General features: G+C 42.8%; 2 protein-coding genes and 1 long non-coding RNA gene across 5 annotated transcripts; 1 reads left to right on the forward strand and 2 right to left on the reverse strand.

The window, feature by feature from the left end:
• Positions 1 to 1,828: 1,828 nt before the first annotated feature.
• On the forward strand, positions 1,829 to 15,582 carry FANCA (FA complementation group A). 3 transcript variants are annotated; one of them, XM_053449076.1, is made up of 43 exons: positions 1,829 to 1,902; positions 2,423 to 2,535; positions 2,772 to 2,865; positions 2,963 to 3,102; positions 3,246 to 3,341; positions 3,711 to 3,787; positions 3,906 to 4,018; positions 4,235 to 4,317; positions 4,585 to 4,618; positions 5,164 to 5,230; positions 5,389 to 5,501; positions 5,725 to 5,801; positions 5,912 to 6,053; positions 6,216 to 6,349; positions 6,542 to 6,652; positions 6,977 to 7,072; positions 7,162 to 7,221; positions 7,333 to 7,421; positions 7,791 to 7,851; positions 8,099 to 8,148; positions 8,460 to 8,536; positions 8,623 to 8,727; positions 8,840 to 8,976; positions 9,070 to 9,140; positions 9,229 to 9,328; positions 9,742 to 9,911; positions 10,313 to 10,409; positions 10,837 to 11,019; positions 11,191 to 11,264; positions 11,344 to 11,472; positions 11,655 to 11,733; positions 11,812 to 11,975; positions 12,167 to 12,272; positions 12,473 to 12,532; positions 12,690 to 12,794; positions 12,899 to 13,011; positions 13,506 to 13,650; positions 13,779 to 13,835; positions 14,047 to 14,155; positions 14,241 to 14,316; positions 14,457 to 14,595; positions 14,936 to 15,028; positions 15,339 to 15,582. In XM_053449076.1, the coding sequence occupies exons 1-43, from the start codon at positions 1,884 to 1,886 to the stop codon at positions 15,444 to 15,446; spliced, it is 4,266 nt and encodes a 1,421-aa protein (XP_053305051.1). In that variant the 5' UTR covers positions 1,829 to 1,883; the 3' UTR covers positions 15,447 to 15,582. The 3 variants fall into 3 exon arrangements, with proteins under 3 accessions (XP_053305051.1, XP_053305052.1, XP_053305053.1); XM_053449077.1 differs by having other exon boundaries at positions 3,714 to 3,787; XM_053449078.1 differs by lacking the exons at positions 13,779 to 13,835; positions 14,047 to 14,155; positions 14,241 to 14,316; ... (1 more) ...; positions 14,936 to 15,028; positions 15,339 to 15,582 and having other exon boundaries at positions 12,899 to 13,034; positions 13,506 to 13,622.
• LOC128467436 (uncharacterized) lies at positions 9,170 to 11,063 on the reverse strand. Its single transcript, XR_008345725.1, has 3 exons — positions 10,968 to 11,063; positions 9,693 to 9,929; positions 9,170 to 9,360 (listed from the first exon to the last, which is right to left on the reverse strand). It is a non-coding gene; the product is annotated as an uncharacterized LOC128467436 (long non-coding RNA).
• ZNF276 (zinc finger protein 276) lies at positions 15,535 to 21,456 on the reverse strand. Its single transcript, XM_053449079.1, has 11 exons — positions 20,994 to 21,456; positions 20,083 to 20,392; positions 19,784 to 19,827; positions 18,667 to 19,095; positions 18,005 to 18,077; positions 17,797 to 17,880; positions 17,444 to 17,560; positions 17,283 to 17,358; positions 17,008 to 17,125; positions 16,827 to 16,926; positions 15,535 to 16,585 (listed from the first exon to the last, which is right to left on the reverse strand). The coding sequence occupies exons 1-11, from the start codon at positions 21,151 to 21,153 to the stop codon at positions 16,333 to 16,335; spliced, it is 1,764 nt and encodes a 587-aa protein (XP_053305054.1). The 5' UTR covers positions 21,154 to 21,456; the 3' UTR covers positions 15,535 to 16,332.
• Between the last annotated feature and the right edge of the window lie 120 nt (positions 21,457 to 21,576).

Consider the following 21,576-nt stretch of genomic DNA (forward strand, 5'->3'; position numbering starts at 1 on the left):
TTTATAATAACAAAGCGTAATGGATACATTGTAGCTTCCCACTTACTACAACGAATGCACAACAGGGACTGAAACGCTGCCCTTTTGGCACCTGGCACATAAAGAGTTAACATTCCTTTAGATGGTCTTATTCTCCCGGTTGGCAGCCAGTAGACATTTATAGCAGCAAGTTCCGTCTGTGATCACGTGCTGGATGCGGGTATCATGTATCAGATAATGTATCTATGGAGTGGCCCGTGATGTCATTGTTTGGAGTCCACGGTTTCGTGTGCCACATGGATGACCTAATGTCAACAAGAGAATGTACGAATGATGCAATTTTGGTATAAAGAGCCTTTGGGCAGGGAGTTACTGACCTGCCTCTCTGTTCCAAACCTAAACAGGCAGACAAACTCTATTCTGCATAAAGCAGTTAAGCAGAAATGTGCCATCACCAGGATCTCAACGAGGTTTGGCTCCATCAGTGAAGAATCTCCAGAGCTTTCCAGGACACGTATAATTTCTTCATATTGCTGACCAGCCCAGATAAAATGCTGCCCTGAAGTATGTATAGAGTCATGGGAGGGAGCCAGTTAGTCAGTTATACGTCCCCCATACTGCAGGGCAGCACTTTATCTGGGCTGGTCAGCAATATGGAGAAGTTATACGTGTCCTGGAAAACATTGCCCATGTGGTCACCTTAATCTGGGGCTAACGGGATGGTGGGAAACGTTACAGACATTTCTTGAGGTTCCTCAGTGGGGAAAAGCTGATGGAAATGTATGGATTTTCAATATATCTGTTTTATAATAAAATTTTATTAAACAGATTCTTTATAAAGCCGGATTATATGAAGGGTTACATCAAATGACGCCAATGATACCAGGTCATTTTATTGTATACCAACGGAGATGCCACAGATCACTAAATTTAGCATATAGGTAGTTATCATACAGACAATATATTGAGAACCAGGTGCCGATGTCCTTGTGGAGACGGATGCAGTCTGTGATCAGCAGTCACTTTAAGCCTTGATTTCATCATTCTTGCTTTCGTAAGCGACCTGCGAGGAATGAACACCAACAAGTTCTCGTTTTAACTCAATGGAACTCAATTCGTTACATTCACAGCCAAATAACCAGCATGCATCAGAGCGTCACATCGACATCATCCATGACCAGAATATCCAAAAAGACACCGCGCATGGTGGCCATTCTGGATTGAATGATGATTAGTGAAACAAACAGAGTATTCAAAAGGATTTCAAGATCTTACTTGTTGACCTTTATAAGAGATGGGTAATGTATACAGCATCAGGACCATTGTATAAATATACCCAGTATATACCCGGGATTTCCAGTCAGCCTGCTACTGCCAAGCTGAAGACTACCACTAGCACACTTGGGCTACCAAAGAGCTCTACCAGGCAGGAGCGCCACAGTGCCCACAGCGTCAGAATACATCATTTATATACCATTTCCTGTGCAAATGGCTACTTTGTTAATTTTAAGTGGAAAAAGTGGTAGTCCCCCTCTCCAAAAATAATATTTTCTTTAGTTTTTGTACGCTAAACTTGGTTACTGCAGCTACACACAATTGTAGCATATATATTATATATACATATATATATTTGTGTGTTAATACATACACATATATCCCAATGCATGCATGTAATAGCGTGGGAACAAATCACAACCTCCCTCGCGTTACTGTGCCGCCTGCACCAAGATGGCCGCACTCGCAGACAGTGACGGCTGCACGTGCACGATCCTCGCAGCTCAGCCACTCTCTGTAACGAGAGCGCGCGACAGCCAATGGTATAGAGCGCGGGGTGGAGCCGTAGTGTGTGGCGGAAGTGAATGCAGCATGGTGTGTGAGGGGAGATTCTGCTGCATACAACAAAGATGTCAGAAGCTGCCCGCGGTGAGCAGAAGAGGGGCTTCATAGACTATATATATATATATACTATATATATATATATTGTGTGCTTGTAAGGTCTTATATCGCAGCAAGTGCAACAATAGCTAGATCTATGTGTATATATACATATATAAATGTATATATCACAAACACACAAATATATATATACATACAAATTTACAATTGAAATAGGTAATATTATAAATCCTATTTAGTTTACATATTTTATATTTAAAAGTGCTTTGAAAACTTCTGTACAGAACATACATATACACACACGCACACACACAACACTACTACTATTAATTGTTAATTTAAGTGGCCACACCCCTCGTGACATAAGAAGAGTGTTGTGATTGGGTCAAAAGTTTTATTGCCACGTCAGCAGAAACAGCGTCTTTATACTGTGCGCTGGTTTGCGATCACAAAAAAATAAACATTGGTTTTAAAAAATAAATCAATAATAATAATCAATAAGAAATGAATACAGGAATGTTCTTTTAATTCTGTGTTACTTGTTCAGGTGGCAAAGCCATGAAACAGGGGAGGAAGGCTCCAGACACCTACAAGAGTCTTCAAGAGGCGGCTCTGTATCTCCTGAGCTGTAACCAGGACCCGAGTGATTTCCTCTCTGAGGTGCGGAAAAAAACATGATCTCGTCAAAAAATAAAAAGTAACAAAATGTATATGCCGAGTTCCATATAGTAATATAGGCATCCATTACTCTTGCATTTCTTCACCCTCTGGGTAGCCATGGTTTTCCATAACACATTTTATTTGGAACATACTTCCTCGAGGAGTCTATCATCCAGAGTAAGTGTGATCTGTGGAACATGCGCTAGACATTTCATAACCGGATCACTTGTCCTTAGGTTGCTGCTCCTCCTTACAAGAAGCCTTGTTCCAATGAAAGCTCCCATCCCAGCAAAACGCAGAAGACCTCTATGCATGAGACAACATTTGTTGGTGAGTTTATTACCAAAGTCATGGAATACTTGCAGATTTCCAATATTAAATGTCCCTTCTGGCCCTCACTCCGTACGATCTTCTTGTTTGATCGCAGCCTCCGTCTTGCGGGATCAGGCTGTACAGTTGGGGTTACCAGTTGGGATCCTGACAACCAGAGCAGCCGTCTCCAACGTCCAGCGGATCTGCCAGGAGTCCGTAGAGAGAGCTGGAGCAGTACTCAGCGAGAATCAGAGGGTGGGGATCCACTATTTATACGGGGGGGGGGGAATCTGAATATTTATTAACTTAGACCCTCCGAAAAGCGAGCATTAAAGGCATACTTATCTCCATATATCCGGAATACTCGTGTATATACACTTTTTTTTTAATTGTTGTAGGAAAAGTTGACTTGCTTGTTGAAGACATTAAAGGGGTTACTGGCGGAGAACTGCTTTTGTCGACCTCTGTTTTCTAGGGATATCTGGGAATTACAGGTGAGCCATTAGATCCTTTATGTATGTTGTTTTGGATTTCAGTGTTGCCAGTCGCACCTATGAATGAAAAATGGATACTTCTTTATACATTTATCCAAAAACTGCAGATCACAACAGATTAGCATAGCGATTAAAAACACATTTTAGATCTATTAACTCTTATTGAAATAAACCTTCATCCACAGTAACCTTCTGGTTAAGCATACGGTGGCTGAGGATCTTTAGTGTAGAACTGCAGCAATATATTGGGGGTTACCCATCGGCAATCCCCATATATCTTACGTTGCATGGGGGGGTAAGTTGACAGTTTGGATATCATCAGAGATATGATTTTTTGGTGTTTGATGTCACCCTCGTCTCTCTTCCCAGCAGCACCCCCCTGTGCTGGAAGCTGTCTGGCACTTACACAAGGAGGATATTGTGCAACTGGATGACCTTCTAAACAGGTACTTCTGTATTGAACACCTATTTGCCATTGTAATGACTTATATCAACTGGACACACCATACCCAATGAGTATAAGATCTTCTACATCGGCTGACGGTCTTGGTTTTGTTTCTCAAGCTGCAAAGACCCCAGCTCTGCTGTTGACTGGTTCTGTGGGCAAATGCGCTCGCTGTGCTCACACATGGAGAATTCTCCCGATGACTCCGATCGCCTTGAACAGATAATATCTGGTATGTCACCATTAAAAAGTTATCGCTTAGGAGCCAGCCACACGGCTGAAAACTGAATTGCCATTTATATCGCTAGCTTGCCAGGGGAGGACTTTCCTGTCGTAAGAAAAGAGATCTCTAAGGAGCTTTGGGTGGCTGATATGGAGTTTATGGTCTTTGTATTCTCTGTAAGAGCCAAAACATGACTATTAATTACCCTTTTTCTTGCCTTCTAAGACTTTCTAGTTGTGCTGGTTGAAAATGCTTACAGTCCATCGACAGACGCTGGGAAGAACTCTGAACCGCTGAGAATTACAGAGGTACTTCTTACAGTTTCAAACAAAAGCTATGGCCAAATCAATCATAAATTTGTAGCCAGTGGGCCCCCCATTATATTTCCTGGAAAACATATTAAACCTTCATATTTAACCATATTTATTTTTCGTGTTGGACAGTGCTAGGGTTTGCAAATGTTCAGTGCTTGATCATAGAAGTAGATGTTTTCAATTCTCAAAAGGTGTCAAATCCGCTTGAAGCTTGACTTCCTAATTGAATTTGGACTATGTGTCCCCGTTCTGTCATTTCAGATCTCTCTAGCCATTCTGGATAAAATGCTCTCCTGTAAGTATGTCAAACAGACTTCTGACATGCCGCTGGGAATTTGACTTAAACGTACCCAATATTAGTAAAATGTGACTACTAGGCACCTGAACCAAATCAAGAGATGCAAAATAAGCTCAAGAAGCTTACCTGCAGCAGACAGAGATACAGCTGAGTGAATTAAAGCGCTGGGCAGGGCAATTTAAATACAGGAGGGCCAGGAAAACTAGCCGAAGACAGAACTCAAAGCAAACAACTGCAGAAAAATGGATGCAAACCACTGCAGCAAATAACATACAGCAAAGGCAGAACCCTGCCATATGTATATGCAATCTAACCACACGGTCCTCCATTTGAGGCTACATCTAGCCTCTGGGAGGCAGAACATTTGCAGCATTCACACAGCTTTGTCTTAAATGGAATTGTGAAAATAAAAATTATTTAATAACTTACCAGTTTCCTTAGCATGAACAAAGTTGGAAGGAACAAGAATGGGAGAGGCATTTAGTTTGAAATTTTTAGTAAACCTTTAAAAATAGTTCCCGAGTCAATATGCTATTTTATAGGGGTACTGGATGCTGTCTCTGATGGGAAAAGCGACCAGTCCTACAAGCCAAGAGTAGAGCGACACTGGTAGGAAGTGCCTCCTTTGTGTTTTTACACATGTATTGTCGACACTGTTATAATCCATTTACAGTACTCTAAAAAAGGTTTATTTAACCAAGAATAAAGTAATTTAATCACAAATAACTGATTTGGTTTCCATGTTTTACGTTGTTCGCCATCTTCAGGTTGGTTACATATGAAGTTTCCAGATACAGAAGCCGTCTGATTCCGGAGTCTCTGGAGAACTTCTTCATCCACACACTGAGCCGGGTTCTCACCTTCAAACCACAGCTGAAAGGTTTGTACTCTGCTGGGGGTGTTTTGGATCAGTTCTGGGTAATCATGGTAAATGAATGATCATTAAATGATGACTTAAAAAAAAAAAAGTTACTTGATGTGGCCTACATACTGGTGAAGGCTTGTAGGGATGTTCCAGTACTGTAAGTAAGCGTTGGTTACACATTCGGTGTTGGAACAACCTTCAATAACTTGCCATACGTTGAATCATTTGTCTTTTTTAGTCTCCGACGCCATCCGATTTCAAGGAGACTGGAGTTTTGTGAAAACCTGCCCCCTGTTAACAGATTTATACCGCAGGGTGAGTGCTGGAAAGCGAGGGAGATCTGAAATTTGGGCATTTCTTTGTTTAACTTGACATCTACAACAGTAATACATCTGCATTTCTTTCTGCTTCTTTATATTCCGTAGCTGTTTGTTCTGCTTCATGCCGAGAAGCTGACATCTCACATACAACTTGTCCTGGAGACACAGGAGGTTAACTGGCATCACGTCTTAAGCTGCATATCGTGTCTGGTCATCTGTCGGGAGGAAGCTCAGCAACTAGTTAAAAGTGAGGCAATTGTAGATAATACTAGCCAGCATTGTGTAAGGGCAGCCATCTGTATTCTCTGCAGACTACATATTGATTAAGCAGAAACATTTACAGTTTACCTTTGCTGTAACTTACCTATTACTTGTACTATTTTTAATAACAATCTTTTTTTCCCCCCAGATCTCCTGGACCACCTACTGACACAAGCCTTTACGGGTTATGAGCTAGAATGTCTGATCACCGCTTTCCTGATCGCCCGACAAGCTGCCCTGGAAGGCCCTGCTGCTTTTGTATCTTACACGGAGTGGTTCAAGGTAGAACAGATTATTTGCTTGGTATCAGTTACCAGCCATTGTTTTGGGATATTTAGTCCAGGAGGATATACAGCAGAGAAATCGACATTTATTGCTTTGTGCCTAGAAACTGCTTTGGTCTAATCATCTGCCTTCAGTGCATCACCTGTACAGCCACTAAGATACACCGAATTCTATTTTATTTTTGTTTAGTGCACCTTTGGCGCTGCCACTTCGTACCACAGCACAAGCAAAAAGTCGCTGGTTTTCTTGTTGAAGCTGCTCTCGGATTTGGTACCGTATGAAGCCCCTCAGTACCTTAAGGTATTCCTTCTGTAAAAACCGTACCGTTTGGTTTCCTGATATAATTAAGTGCATTTATTTACTGCTAGTATTATATTACTCAGAAGCCGCTGAATAACATACAGCGGATCATTATCGGCGTAATAAGCCATTGTGCTTGCGTTTAATCTTTGTCCAGCGGCCCTGAGGTTGGTATGATACAGAATATACAGCGGGATCACACTTGGCTTGGCTTGGTCCTTAAAAAGACCTGCTAGGTTGTTTGCTTTGTGGACTTTTACGAAATCACATTTTAGATGATGAACAGGTTCTTGAATGATTCACCGTATTCTCTGGATTTTTCAGGTACACGTTCTGCACCCGCCGTTCATGCTGGCCAAGTATCGTCCTCTACTCATGGAGTACATCACCTTAGCCAAGACCCGTCTTGCAGACATGAAAGTAATTGTTTTCTTTCTAGAGCAGATATTCCTGGTTGACGTTTGTTCATTCTGTGTCCGTTTTTGACCATGCTTTTGTTAAATCTCAAGGTTTCCATTGAAGATATGGGTTTGTATGAAGACTTATCCTCAGGACCAGATAAGGCTCAGGTATTAAGTCCTCCTCGACTTTTTTAAGGTTATCCATGTTAAGTTTTCACGATACAAAGATGCCCCACTGGAAACAAAACGTGTTACATTGACTTCTGTCCTTCTTTGCAGCCGCAGATCCAAGCTCTGCAGGATGTGGAAAAAGCCGTACAGATTTTTGAAAACACAGGCAAAATTCCAGCCAGCGTAATGGAAGCTAGGTAAATAACGATGTATACCTAGAATATGTATTGAAGAAGAACAAAAAGAACAAACTGGTGTCAATGTATATGGTTTTTAGTTTCCTAGGAGGTAATATTTCAAGTGTTTTCAGTTTGAGCATTAAAGCATACATTTATATAACAAAAGGTCCCTTTTTCTATTGGTTTTATGAGGCTTTTAAAATCCCGTTAACATACAAGCAGACAAGGAACATGATACGGATTATTCCAGCCACCGAGGAAAGGGAAGTTTACTCCGGTTTAGCTCTTCTTACTGAAATTGTTAATAATTCTGCATATATGTAAGCCTAATTTTCATTTATACACCCCAGCTCCTCTAACATCCCTCCGTATTTCTTCTTCCCCCAGTATATTCCGGAAGCCGTATTTCACCTCTCGCTTCTTACCTGCGCTGCTTGCACCTAGAGTGGTTAGTATAAGATGATGGAACGTACCTGGGGAGTTAAAACCTAATATAGAGCAATGCGGGATTTCTTTGATTACCGTAAAACACATTTTCTTGGATTACGTTATCCTTGGAGTTTGGGGTTTCCTCTGCCTTAAGTGACCCAGTACTGTGTTTTGTAGCTATTCGTTTGGATAGGAATTTGTTCATCTGGTCCGCGTTTGACAAATGAGGTCAATGTGCGTGTATATTATTTTTTTCTCTTCCCTAGCTCCCTGCTGCCCCAGACTCCCAAATGATGCTAATTGATGCCTTGAAAAGGTAAGGAGAATTCATTTTAATAGAAGAAGTAGGCTATGCCTCTCCGTGTCATCCCTGTCGACAGGGATTAAAGGTTTCTGTATTCTAAGCAGGACTGATACACTAAAGGACCACTGAGCCACGTACGTCCTTGCGATTATTATGAAAAAAGGTACTCCAAATAAACCGATAAGCGTCTCCCAGTTGCTTGTGAATATCACTACGTTACAGTTAAATGTACTTCCAGGGGTTTAAAATGTTATCATCTTTCTTCTTCAAAGGTTAAAAACAAATGTATTTAATTTTTAGCTTTGTTTTTTTTTTATGTTTAGAGCCGATAAGATCCCCGCAACCCTGTTCACTTCGTACACAGAGGCTTGCGAGCAGGAGAAGCAGCGGAAACTGGAAGGTAAGGTAATCAAATGAGTGGCACCCAATGCGTTTCTTGGAATCGCTAATAGATGTGAATTCACAATAAGTGACTCCGCTCTTTAGGGAGGAACACGATGGTCGTGACGGTGCAAGAGGAACCCTTGGGAAGACTGAAAACTGCCCTGTGGGATCTACGTCCCCTCGTCACAGAGCCAAACCGATACAGCGGTGGGTGAAACGCTATAGACATCTTGATATTGTTTGGCTGTCACAGGCAGCTACCCGTGCTATATTAAAACGCACATGAAAATCACTAATTTGTATTTCGTTCTCACCCTAGATGTCGCCGCCCAGCTGGCATTTATTTCAGACAGGCTGTCTGCGGTCATAGGATCGGGGTATACAGAAGATACTGGCGTAATTGCTGAGACCTTAATACCCTCAGCTTTAGATGTGCTGGAGGTCCAGGATCAGACAGTGAGTTTGAATGGATGCATTTGGTTAGCTGTACATCCTAACGTACCAATCAACACGTTGTGTATATACTTAAACCCACGCTTTTTTCCATAGGTTGCAGACCTCATCTTAACATGCTTTTGTCAATGTGTCATGGCTGCTTCCCGTACCAATCCACCTCATAGGTAATGGACATTGGAAGGCTACTCACCCTTTGAGATGCTTGGTGCTGCCCTTCGCTCACGTTTACCAATCTGCTTCGTTATCACTCAGGCAGGGTCCGTGGCCGTCTCTGTATGTAAGGATGCTGTGTGGTCATCGCAGGGCCCTCTCCGTGGTGCTGAGAAGGATTTTGCAGCTTCTGTGTTGTCAGGTAGTTCTTTATTGCTGATTGATTGGGTTCATCTGATCACAAAGTGGAGTTTAACAAAGACTTAATATAAAGTACAAGATACCTTCATAAAAGTATCTCTTATTCCTTAATTTTATAAGACTGACTGCCCTTCTATTTTCCGCAGAGCACACATTCCAACTCAAGATGAAAGTGTCCCCGTTTTTGGGCTTAATAACTAATAACTTAATATTAACTAATAACTAATAATGAATAGTTTCTCAGACACAAATGGCTTAAACTTTGTTCTTAAACATTGTTTAAGAACTTCCCATTGCATTACCTTTAGAACAGGTTATAATAACACATCTCATGTGTAACATGTATTTAATGATAGACTACTAACCTCTGTACTGTTCTTTTTCTCATGTGCTCTATTTTTTGGGTGGTCCCAGTCTCCTCGCCTCAGAGACCCTCACGTGGTTGGACTGGCTGCTTTCTCTATTCACTTACACGAGTGCCAGACCTCACTCCCGGCTCCTAACACTGGAGCCAACTGCCTGGACCGATTCTGGGACGTTATACTGAACCCTCGGTGCTCAAACGCCATGCTCGTGTGTCTAAGGTGAGTCTCTATGCTGTCCTGGAAACACAAAAACGTATGGTCATCAGGGGACATTGAGATCCATTTTATTCTACTTTTCTCTCTAACCATGAAGCCCCACATCACCTACATGTGCCTTGAATGTCGTTCTCCCATTGCTATCCTGCCTGTCATATTTTGTCGGCTGCCTTATGACGAAGGCCAAGCGACAGCAGCTTTGATGGATTAAGCTCCCATCTCCACATGGAGGTCATAAAGGTGGTGAGAAGCTGTTACTGGTAAATGCTGGTTAATGCACGTAAACCGGTTGATCTGGTGATGTGGGTGACACACTGTCTTTCTAACAATAAGGGAAAGTTATGTATATGAATGCAGTCATGGTAAATAACAGTGCCACTGAATCTCTTGTGTTTGGGTTCCAGGTTCTGCGTGGCAGCCGCCAGCTATGCTTTCTGCAGGTTCTCTGTGCTCAGAGCCGATACATCCACAGACTGCATTCCTCCTCGGTTTCTGCACAAGGTAACCCTGGGATGTATTGATACTGAACGTTTCTTCTGGATCCAAAGCCTCCATTAAATTATGTTGAAGAAACAATTTCCAGTTTTTGAGGTCACTTTTACTTGCACTTGTCAGACTTTCAACACAATAATCGGTGACTTGTGCACACACAAATACCACTCAGGTATATTAAAAAAATGAAAACTGATATTCCACACAGTCATCTAAGTGCTTTAACAAAAATAATTGGTTAAGGCTTGCACTTTGCACCCTTTGGTAAATCTAGACTTATTTCAGAACAATGATACTTTACTCTTGTATGCATCTCTGTAAGTCAAATTATGTTACATACTACTTGTTTTGTCCAGTCCACTCACTGTACAGCGCTACGGAATTTGATGGCGCTATATAAAACAAAGAATAATAATAATGTACTGTCTGACGGCAGCTGCAACACCTTGTGCCTCGGCTGGTGTCAGAAACCCGAGGAGAAGCAAGCACAGAGTCAGAGACGGACACGTCTCTTATTTGGAGTTCTCTGTCCCACCCTTTGGCCTCTTGGAAAGAAGCTGTACTCACCCTGTGGAGCCAGAGCTGCTTGCAAGAGGTGCTTCGACAGCCGTTATTCAAGGTGGGTATTGCAACGGCAAGCAGTCCATGTCAGTAAATGGCTCATGAGAATCCACATCCTAAAAAAACACATCTCATTTATAAAACGCACTTCCGGCTTAAACTAAATGTGTTGATCACGTTTCAGAATGTTGCAGGTCCCACGTGTTTACCTGCTTCTGTTCTTCCGCAGCTCTCTTTTCAGGACTGGCTGCTGTGGGAGATGGCGTCGGACCCTGGTAGCGATGCTCTTCGCGATGCAGAACGGTGGGCATATTCTTTGTTCTGTTTATACGCCGGCATTGCTGCAGCTCACCTGTAACGTCTCACGATGTTCATCCTGCAGACAGGATTACCAACGCTGGGCCGTGAATCAGTCTTATCTCCCGGAAGTATCCGATGCAGGCGGCTGCGGTGGAAGTTTAGAGACAGCCTGCACGATCATAGTGGACGCGGCTTTGGAGTTTAACAGAGGGTGAGATTTTTCCTTAGTGAAGGAATGATGATCAGGACTGCATTTCCCAGCAGAGAGATCTTCTGGAAGCTGCAATGACGTTCATTTATTCACTCAGCCTTCATTCAAAAGCTACAGGACTGCGTAAAGTGTGGTGTCCCCTGCCACCTTCCATCAATTATGAGCGCGTTTCTTTTCTGCAGGTCCAGCCTTGGCTGTAGCAGTCAGGAGAACGTTTCTCACAGTCGCACCGGTTTAGCGGATATCTTGTGCCGTTTACAGGTGAGCGTTTGATCTCCCGACGCGTTTCCTGGGCTTCGCTAATGAGTTTTACAAATGTGTTTTCTTTCTTCCATCTAGGAGTTGGTCTGTGATATGATGACAGTGGGAGACGCACGTTCTGCTCGGGTCAGCCACAGTTCCTTCCTTTTCAAAACATTCCATCGGAGATTAGCAGCAAAATCAGGCAACCCTGAAGTGGGCGCTCGGCTTGCAAGGCAAATGGAGCTTGACATGTGCTGTAGGTACGAGATGATGGAGCGATCCCCAAGCTTTCGTTAATTTGACACGCAGAACAAATTTAATGAACAGAATGTAGGCAGTCATCCGCTGACTGCATGCGTGGACAGGAATGCTGGAGATCACTGCTGCCTTTCAATCAGGGATGTCTTCTCCGGATCTACTAGGTCACAGGATTTTGTTTCTTTGTCTGTAGGATTCTACTGGGGCTCCCCTCTCTTCTACTAATCAGCACAAACTCAGTCAGGGGAATCACGCGTCTCAGCGCTAAGGACTTCTTCACGTTCGTCAATGAAGAATGGGTGAGCGACCTTATAGTCCAAGAGCAGTTGGTTTGCATAAGGTGCTGGAAGCCTGTTTTTTGACTGGGATTTCCATCCTTGCTTCGGTCCAGGCTATCCATTGTGTTTTGTCTGTTAGTTCAGGGTCTAGCAGTGAAAACCGTTGTCTGTGGATTTGTTTGGACCCTAATCAAGGTTTCTGCTTCTTTTTTTTTTTCCAGAAGAACCTTGGCCCGCGTGGATGCGCCTTACCGTACAACATCACAGCTCACTTCTTCAAGGTAACATTGCAGGAGGGCGAGAACATGGTATAAACTCACCATAATTCAGAACAGTGATATTTTCTGGTAAAGTTAGCTTCACTTACTCGATAAACTGTAGACGTTTTGGCAGAATTTAATATTCCAATTTAAGCAGTATCTCTTTACCTTTCCTCAGGGTTTGCTGACCTCCTGCACACAATGTGACGATCCTTCCGAAGCCATAAACTCCCTCGTCACTGAATCTTCTTCCGCGTGCCCCGTCCTTCTCACCTCTGCTGCGGTACATTACTATACTCAAAGATACATCAAAGATGCACAAAGTCACTTTAGGATTCAGTTTTGATAATAAAGACTCTTTCACTGTTTTTTTTTCTTCTCAAACAGCTTTGGTGGCCTCGGCTCTATCCAGTCCTCAGATGCCACTGGGACCGGCTATTCACAGGCAGATTACCCAAGGAGATAGAAATCCTGCAGGAACTGCAGACAACTGTAGATAGGTTGGAAGGAGTTGGATAATTTTGTACGCCATTAGTGATAGTTTATAATTTGCATATCATCAGGATGACTAATGTATACGGACAGGATTCCTGTCTAAAATACGGCAAACCATCACGTAGGGAATGTATTTGGTTACAGGATGGTTACAGTAATGTTACAGTAGCCCATTGTATAATTAGATACCCTTACACAACTAAACAGCCTTCTTTAGACTGTTAGCTCCTGTGTTGAGAAACATTTAATTGCCATGTTACATTAACATAGAATAAACTGTACAACGCATTATCCCTCCAACAAACAGACACATAACCCCTCCTGCTACCGTCGCTTTGACCAGCCACTGGATTGCTGTGTGTGATGGGATTTGTTGTACGCAGTAGTTTTCTACAACTCCCACTTACTGTTAATGTTTTGTGCAGCAAAGTACTTCACAATGATTCTTTATCCCCCGTCTTATTGCTGTTCTATAATAACAAAGGCTGCTTACCTTTAGATGCGTCTGCGACCGATTGCCTCTCCCTCTCTCCTGTGCTCCCTGGCTGTCGGCTGCTTTTGTGCATTTCACCATGCAGAGGAAAAAGCTGGCACACGACATTGTCCCCGTATGTCTGGCCGCTTCAGACAGTAAAGCAGCTCAGGTGGGTCTGTGCAGGTTCTTTTTGGGCGTCTTATTAAAGCGCTGCATTTCTCTATTTTATGTAGTCTTTTGCCAAAATACACCATGTTTCCACATTATCTGTCTGACGAGAAGTCCTCTTGTTTGCAGCTGCTCGTGTCCGTTCTCTTTTTCTCTATAATGGATCTGATTCCAGCATTATTAAAGGTGAGTACACTGCCGTTGGCTGCAGGAGTGTATTTAATATGTCTGCTGTCTAAGGTAGACTTACTCTAGGTTCTTTTCATTGATCTTAACGTCGGTAAATTGATTTGACATTCCCCACAAAAACACGGACACATTCTTCTAGGTGTCGTCGATTGTGCTGTATTCCTGCTCTAATTTATCCCTGCTTTGCAATTATTTGGACTGTTAATAGGACGGATCAGAGCAGAAGATTTCCCAGAAAACCTGTTTGCAAATCATCCAATGCCTGGAGGAGAGAGGGGAGTCCTGGCTGTCTGTCTTCCGGATGGCAGAGGGATGCAGTGAGTAGCTACTGAATATGAGGACAGCGGAATGGGAGTGGGGCAAGAAAATCCCGCTGATCATCTCTTCACACCTCTCTTTTAGAACAGACAGACTTGTCCCTCCTTCACAGGACCTCATCGGATGAATTCATCAGGCTCCTTCCTTTTGCTTTTTACAGGTGAGTTTTCACTCAGTAAGCCATAGTTTAGTTTGCGTAAATGTAAAGTGCTGCACTACAGTACACACAAACTCCTTTTAGTTGACTGATTACCTCTAGCTTCCATAAATTGATTTTGCATAATTCACTGCGTCTTGCAGCTTGCTCCCCTCTCTCCAGGTAGGAAATGTGATCAAGCAGCAGGGATTCCTGGAAGTTGCGGTTCAGATGTACATACAGCTGCTACAGCTTTTCCTGGACGCCAATCCATTTGCAGCCTCATCTCTTGACTCGGTCCAGGTAAGATGCTCAGTCTCTAAAGGTAGACACATACTTCTCTAATTTCTGATCCCATATCCTTGTGCCTTTGTTAGAAGCTAAAGAGGTCCCGACTGCATTAAAGGACTGTATTATCATATAAAGTAATGCAGAATTTGCAACAAAAAAAAGTACAATTCAAAGGGTAAATCGAGCACTTTTCTCCAAACTCAGCTATTTCAATGTTCCGAAAACAATATACAAAGTAAATACGTTTCCAAAGGCATTTGTCACAAGTAATCTTGCGTTTTGAGATGTACAGTAAGAATGTTGGCATACTCTTACTAACTGTATACCTTTTTGCTTCTCTCACTATTTTCAGCTCCATTACCATGATCTCATCTCCCAGGGTCGGTCATTCCTACTAAGTTCCATCACCAAATGCCCCAAGCCAAGCAACACCTTAAAAAACCAGGTGCTCTCAAACGGTCTCTTTATTTCCTTTCAAAGTCTTCCTGCATTATTTGCCCCGTTTCTGCAACGTTAACTGGACATCTCTGTTACAATCCATTTGTGAGCCGCATTATATTATATTCTATGAATCACATACTACAGAAAAGCTACAACAGTTTTCACTCAATTCTCTTATTAGGGTAGGCACAGCTCCTGTTTTTAAACGTAGCATGGACTGTACAGATCAAGTACAGCTTCAGTTTATGTCTTTATGCAGACTAGCCTTCCATGTAGTGAAAAAGATTATTCTTACCCCGTCTTTTCCCCTACAGATAATGCCGTTGTGTGCAGAGTATGACCCTGAGCTACACGCAATGCTCGCTTCTCTCCATGCACCTCCTGACTACGGTGAATTGGATAAGGAACCTGATCTGTTCTAAACAACCGACCAAATGTGGCTTAGACTTTCTTCCTGTGGGAGAGCGAGAATCCACGAGGAAGTGGATTTTCAAGAAAGAAACAGATGTCTTTCACTGTGTAATTTATTTATTCTGTATAATAAACTATTGGACATTCCACCTCTACCATTTTTATGATGATGCAACAGTAGAGTTAATATCTCCTAGCAAATTGCCCTTTAGTTGTTGTTTAGCACAGTGACGACTCAAAAGGGACATCATTCAGAAATGAAAAGAGAAAAAAAAACGGACAAACTCTTGATAAAGTTTAAAACTACCAAAAAGCCCTCAAGCTTTTTTTGTTGTGCTATCTTCATTTACAACCAATGCAGTGAGCGCAACATTTATCCTCTTACGGGCATTTTATACGAAAGGTTAAGGTCCATTAAATACACACAGCAAGTCCGACTACTGTATAGCTAAAAAAATGTGCAATAAATCGCACAAGCCTTTTCTTACCTGAATGGGCAGTATGTAGCAATCACAAGTTTGTATATAAGTGCCTATGCTTTTTCGCCAGGGGTAGGGAGTAATTTACATTTGCACTTCCTCTAAAGTATGCTTCTTGAACAGAGATCTGCTTAAAAACATAACAACAGGAACTGGTGAGTGCAAAGAAAATCTCTTCCCCCAGCCTGTTGTAAACAATGACGTAAAACTTCCAAGCTGGATTTATCATGAATAGATAGAGCTGGGGGGAAAAATTGTGGCTAAAACAGGAAGGAACGGCCAATTGGCCAAATGTTTAATATAAACCCTTGTAGGAAGTCCCTGCTGGCCATGGCTCAGAGTATAAAAAAACACACATTCTGTACAGCTGTCTGATAAAAAACATATAAAGCAAACTCTGTGTGCCTCTGGCTGGTGCTTAAGGAGGCAGGTTCTGTATCAGTTCTGTATCCATCGTTCCTGAGGGTGCATCTGGCTCAGTTTCTGCGGGCTTGGCGGGACTCTGTGTCAGTGGATGCACCATGGACATGTGTACGTTGAGATTGTGGGCCTTCTCAAAGCGCTTTCCACACTGGTCACATGCAAATTCCAGATCTGCCTCGGCTTTGTGTTTGGTCATGTGGTATTTGAGAGAAGCCCTCTGCCTGCACTGGAATCCACAAACTTCACATCTGCAGAGACACAGAGAAAAGCATTATCAGGATAACCTGCATTTTATTTACATACTGGTGCCATCGCCACGGCAACTAATGACATTTTTCTGCTCATCACTCCATATTAGGCATGTTGACTGCTTTCTAAAATATATAACGATCTACGTGTTTCACACAAAAGAACTGATGAGGCACAGCGATAGTATTTACTAGTAACCTCATCTCTCATAACGGTCTGAAAGGTCACAGCTTCACTTACTGCAAAGGTTTTGCTCCTGAGTGTCTCATCTGATGCACAGAAAGATGTTTGCGCTGCTTGAAGGCCTGTCCACACTGGTCACAGATATAATTCCTCTGCTCTGATGGGAACACACATACTGGATTGGAGAAACCTGTACATAAATAGGACGTATCTGCGAATGCACGCACCCTGCCCTCACCTGTGTGAATGAGCTTGACGTGACGCTGGAGATATCTGTCAATCATGAACACCTTGTTGCATCCAGGATGTGGGCATGGTCGCTCCCGTACCTCCTCGTGATGTTCTTTGACATGTTTCTGTTGGGGCAGAGAAGGGTATCAAAGCCAAAGTATCATCAGAATGGACCAAACCCTTAACATGATTCATAACCTAATTATTTATTTTAATCCTTAAGAGGTCTAAACACATTTCTATATGCCACCTAAAGACGAGGATCATCTCCCTTTTGTTTACCTTCATACCGTCAGCACCTCTGTATACAGCTGTACAGCCTTGATGGGGACACTTGTAAATAGTAGGCAGCTCCTCCCTGTAGGTGCACAGAAGGCACAGCGAGAATATGGCACTCTGGACAATGAATGCAAATCCCAACCGCAACTTAATGTGACAGTTACCTCTCACGCTTTATCTTTTTATTCCAGCCTGGCTTGGGGCCAGGTCTTTTTCTCTCCCTGGGCTCTGAAGGGTGACTCCTTGTCACTCTTGACTGGTTCTTTTTGTTTGGGCTGCAGCTAATGGAAAAAAATACCAAAAATATTTAATATATAATATATTAAAATATATTTTTTTTGGTTCTTGTAACATTATTCAGCCACTGCTAAAGCTATAAGAGGAATATAATTATGTGACCTTGAAGTTATTAACTAGAGGAACTACATTATATAGAGATCAGACTAATTATCGGGCATACTCATTCAAATATTATGCCTAAATATTAAGGAAGGAAAATAATAGCTTCAAAAATCACCTGTTTTCTGGAAATGGCTCACAGGAGTCATCTGAGGAGAGCAGGTCCCCCTGTCTCTCCCTTGTCTCCTTTCTTTGGGGATCTCTGTGCAAGAGAAAGTAACTTTGAAAACTCATCAGGGGCAAAAGGTTTGCTTCTAACACGACACTATAGGAAGCACAGTAGGACACTGGTGACATGACGGCCTACCACTCTGTGGAATCCTCACCCTTCAGATTGGCAGCTGTACTTCTCTTTTGCGATGTCATTTGATGAGCGGGAACGTTTCCTGGCAGCATGTGCTTACGGTGATAAATAGGGAGAAAAAGAAAAATAATAAATAGACAGGCTACTTTATTATGCAATAATATACAACAATCAATGGGTACCCAGCGGTTAATTCTATTTTAGGCGCTAGAGGAACTCATATATGTCATTCACAATTCTCTATCTATATACCAGGTGGATCGCTTTAACATTAGCTCATACGTCAAAAAGTCATCAGGAATTTTCTGGGCACTTCTCTCAGAAGTTTACAATTGTAAAAATAACAAAGGTTCTGGGCACTCTACTAATGTCTGTCTTCATTAGTAGAGTGCCTTTTCTATTCTCACTATAATCGAGGTCAAATAAAATGAACAAATTGCCACTGTGTCTTTTACACTTGTGTTTATTGTAACCGATACACATAAAAAAACAACCTGATAAAAGCTAATCCTTCAAATGTCCTTTCACAGGCAGCAGGGTAACAAGAGAACCCTGTTGTGGAATTATTAGGTTCTTTGGTATTAGTTTGCACCTAATATATACTTTTACCATAACGCTATAAAATCTTGGAGCAGGTTCTTCTGTTTTAAATTATCTACCAGAGAAAGGCACCACGTGTCTTACCATGTGGAGGGTCCAGAACTTGACAGGAGGTGACCGCCCCGGCGTCCAATGGCAGTGCAGGTGACTGGCTCTGGGGAGTGAAGTCTCCAACTCCACACATATCAGGAAGGGATAGAGTGGTGTCCATCACATCTGGAAGGCTGTATCCTGAGGGTAGGTTTACAGGCTCTGCGCTTATACTGTATGCTCCATTGCCGCTTGGTAGGATGGTCACATCTTCCTTCCGCAGGGTGGACAGGGCACTGCAGTCAAGATCAGTTTCCATGATGTAATCATGGCCCCCTCCGCATCCCCACACGGCACGGATGATGCCGCAGTACTGAGTTGACAGAACACGCTGGAGGCTGGGTACAGACTGGCAGTTCCCGGCATGGTTGTGTGTCCAGCTTACCAGGGCATGAAGACACTCAGGGCTTGACGTGATCAAGTCTACATGTAGAAAACGAAAAGGAGAAGTGGATGGAATCTCAAAAAACAGGAATATAACAGGAATATAAGCTCATACTATACACAAGCTTAAACAGGAAAAATACAAAACATTATGCCAATAACCAACAGATAAACAATATCTGTACTAATTTAAATCAAAGAGAACATCAGCATTTAGGGTGGTCAAAACACGTATTGAAATTAGCCAATATTTAACTAAGACAGAAGAAACAGTCTTTGATGCTGAATGGACTGGAAATCTAACAGAGTCAGCTTTCTCGTGTCTCAAATAAGAATAGACATAGACATTTTAAACTCTTAATCACAAAACCTCTGAGCACATTTTTTCAAGGCTCCCCTGCCAAGAACCATGTGCATTAGAGATCACACAGTGAATAGGCTGACAGGTGTTGGTGTAGTAGTTGCTGCTTTCAGACAATTTTGCACTTATCTTAATGCCAGATTAAGACTTTAGGGACTGGGAATTGGGCAGGAGCATGTACTACTCCTTACAGATAGTTGTTTTCTAATTCCTAAGAATTATTTCCAAAGTTGGACTGTAAATGGCCACTGGCAAACATATAGCCCGTTTCTGAATATCCTACAATGCTTAGCTAGTTGGCTTTAATTTGAAGCATGAAGCGGATGAATAAAGAGCAGGACGTTAAAAGGGAAGCATTTTTCTTACCTGCACAGGGATCACTGGCAGAGCTGACTGCACTGTGCATTTTCCTAATAGAAAAAAAAAAGACAAGAACAACTGCTTGAGCGCTTTCTATTGGTTACGTCTGATTTATTAATAAAAAGACACAAAAGGAGCGGCTCTGCATTTGTGCTTTGCCCTAATTAAAAGATGTGTTGAAGGGAAGGAAGTGTAGTTACATGAAATGAAACTCAGGTGAAGATCAATATTCTTGTGACTTATGCTGTCATGGTTGAAAAAGACATGTTATAATTCACAAGTGTGTCACACACAGCTGGACTTACTCTGACCCACCGCTGTTGGGTTTGGTGGGCGATGTGTTGACTCTCTGAATGAACGTTCTCAGCACGCTGCGGCACTTGTAAAACTGAGCATGGCAGTCCTTGCATACAAATTGTGGAAGTTCTGGGTCGTGTCGTACGGAAACCCCAACCAGCTGCTGAAAGTCAGCGAAGAAAACTTGATCGAGTCGCCTCTGCTTCTCGGAACTCCGACCCATCACCGCCACCTTCCCAAAGGCGTGACGCAGGCTGCGAGATGAGAACTTCCCGTGGCACAGCCGACAATAACCGGCACTCGAGGTCCTTCCAACTCCTGTCCAAAAGAAGAGTGAAAGCTCCATGTAAACAATTTCTAATCATAAATATTACAAATCATCAGGGCGACAGGTAAAATGACAGCTGAATTATAATTAGGCAAATGTGAACCTCTTCTTCTCTTCTTACAGGTTTCTTGCTGCTGGGACAGCCGGTGAAACCTGTATATAACCAGCCGGATACTTTGAGAAGTTTATTTTCCAAGCCCGGTGACAATATTCCATAAGACTGATGTCATGCGCTAAATACTGGGTTTTGTCCGTATCCAAAAAGTTACTCAGTCAAGTTGAGGACACTAGCACTCCGTCAACCGAGGAATTACGCTTAATTATCATATTACGGCCATTTACTTAACAGGGTAATAAGTACCACAGTACCGGTAACATGTCCCAGACACCGTAATATAGTCCTGCTGCAGAACCACCACCTGTCAATCAGCTCCTCTTTATAAACATGCAATGAAAAGGGAAAAATTGTACCGTCCAAATAGATTCAAGAGGTTCTGCAGCAGCTAAGTCACTCCACCCTAGAATACCATTCATATATTATGAGATACCCCCCTCTTCATACACGATACCCCACTCTCTGCTGTCAGTTACCTCCATCACACCCCCTGCTCTTCCCCAGTTTCCTCTGCTCAGGGCTCCAGTTAGGCTGCGGCCTGGAGGTGCTGAGAACAGCCCCATCTTGTAGTGGCTCCGAGGACCGGCCTGTCCTGCGTTGCCAGGCCGCTCTCCGGCCGCGCCGCTCCCCTTTCATCCCACAGTCTCAACCCCCTAGTTGGAGCCGAGAACTCGCCATCTAGATCCCCGGTAGCCGGGCAGAGCAAACAGCTGCGGACACAGCGCTCCAAGCGGCCAGGAGGAGGCACTGCAGCCAAGAGGCTCTCATGTCCCAAAGACAATGGTGGCAATAGGAGTATAATGAGGCAGATGTGTATCTACTGTTATGCAAACCCAACAGTTCTTGCAACAACTCCCGCCAACTCAGCCAGCCAAGTCCTTCAGTTTGCTCTTATATAAAATACATTATTTACAATATTCGTGTAACTGGGGACAATTATTATTACATTAGGCAAATAGGGACCAGAGGAGTGCACAGCTACTCCCATTACTCTCAGCCAAAGTCAGTAGCAGCGAACAGCTCCCCCTGCTGCTGCAGACCGGCGGAGGAGCTGCGAAC

This window comes from Spea bombifrons, chromosome 10 (assembly GCF_027358695.1).
Source record: "Spea bombifrons isolate aSpeBom1 chromosome 10, aSpeBom1.2.pri, whole genome shotgun sequence".
Taxonomy (NCBI): Eukaryota; Metazoa; Chordata; class Amphibia; order Anura; family Pelobatidae; genus Spea; species Spea bombifrons.

What these genes read in the sequence shown, in the direction of transcription:
- FANCA (XM_053449076.1), top strand. An exon ending in CGCTGCTTGCACCTAGAGTG is followed by an intron (nt 7,852 to 8,098) that starts GTTAGTATAAGA and finishes TCTCTTCCCTAG; the next exon opens with CTCCCTGCTGCCCCAGACTC. An exon ending in TGCAGCTTCTGTGTTGTCAG is followed by an intron (nt 9,329 to 9,741) that starts GTAGTTCTTTAT and finishes GGGTGGTCCCAG; the next exon opens with TCTCCTCGCCTCAGAGACCC.
- ZNF276 (XM_053449079.1), bottom strand. Translation starts at nt 21,153, where the DNA reads ATGAAAGGGGAGCGGCGCGGCCGGAGAGCGGCCTGGCAACGCAGGACA. An exon ending in TGCCAGTGATCCCTGTGCAG is followed by an intron (nt 19,096 to 19,783) that starts GTAAGAAAAATG and finishes TTCTACATGTAG; the next exon opens with ACTTGATCACGTCAAGCCCT. An exon ending in AGTTCTGGACCCTCCACATG is followed by an intron (nt 18,078 to 18,666) that starts GTAAGACACGTG and finishes TATCACCGTAAG; the next exon opens with CACATGCTGCCAGGAAACGT.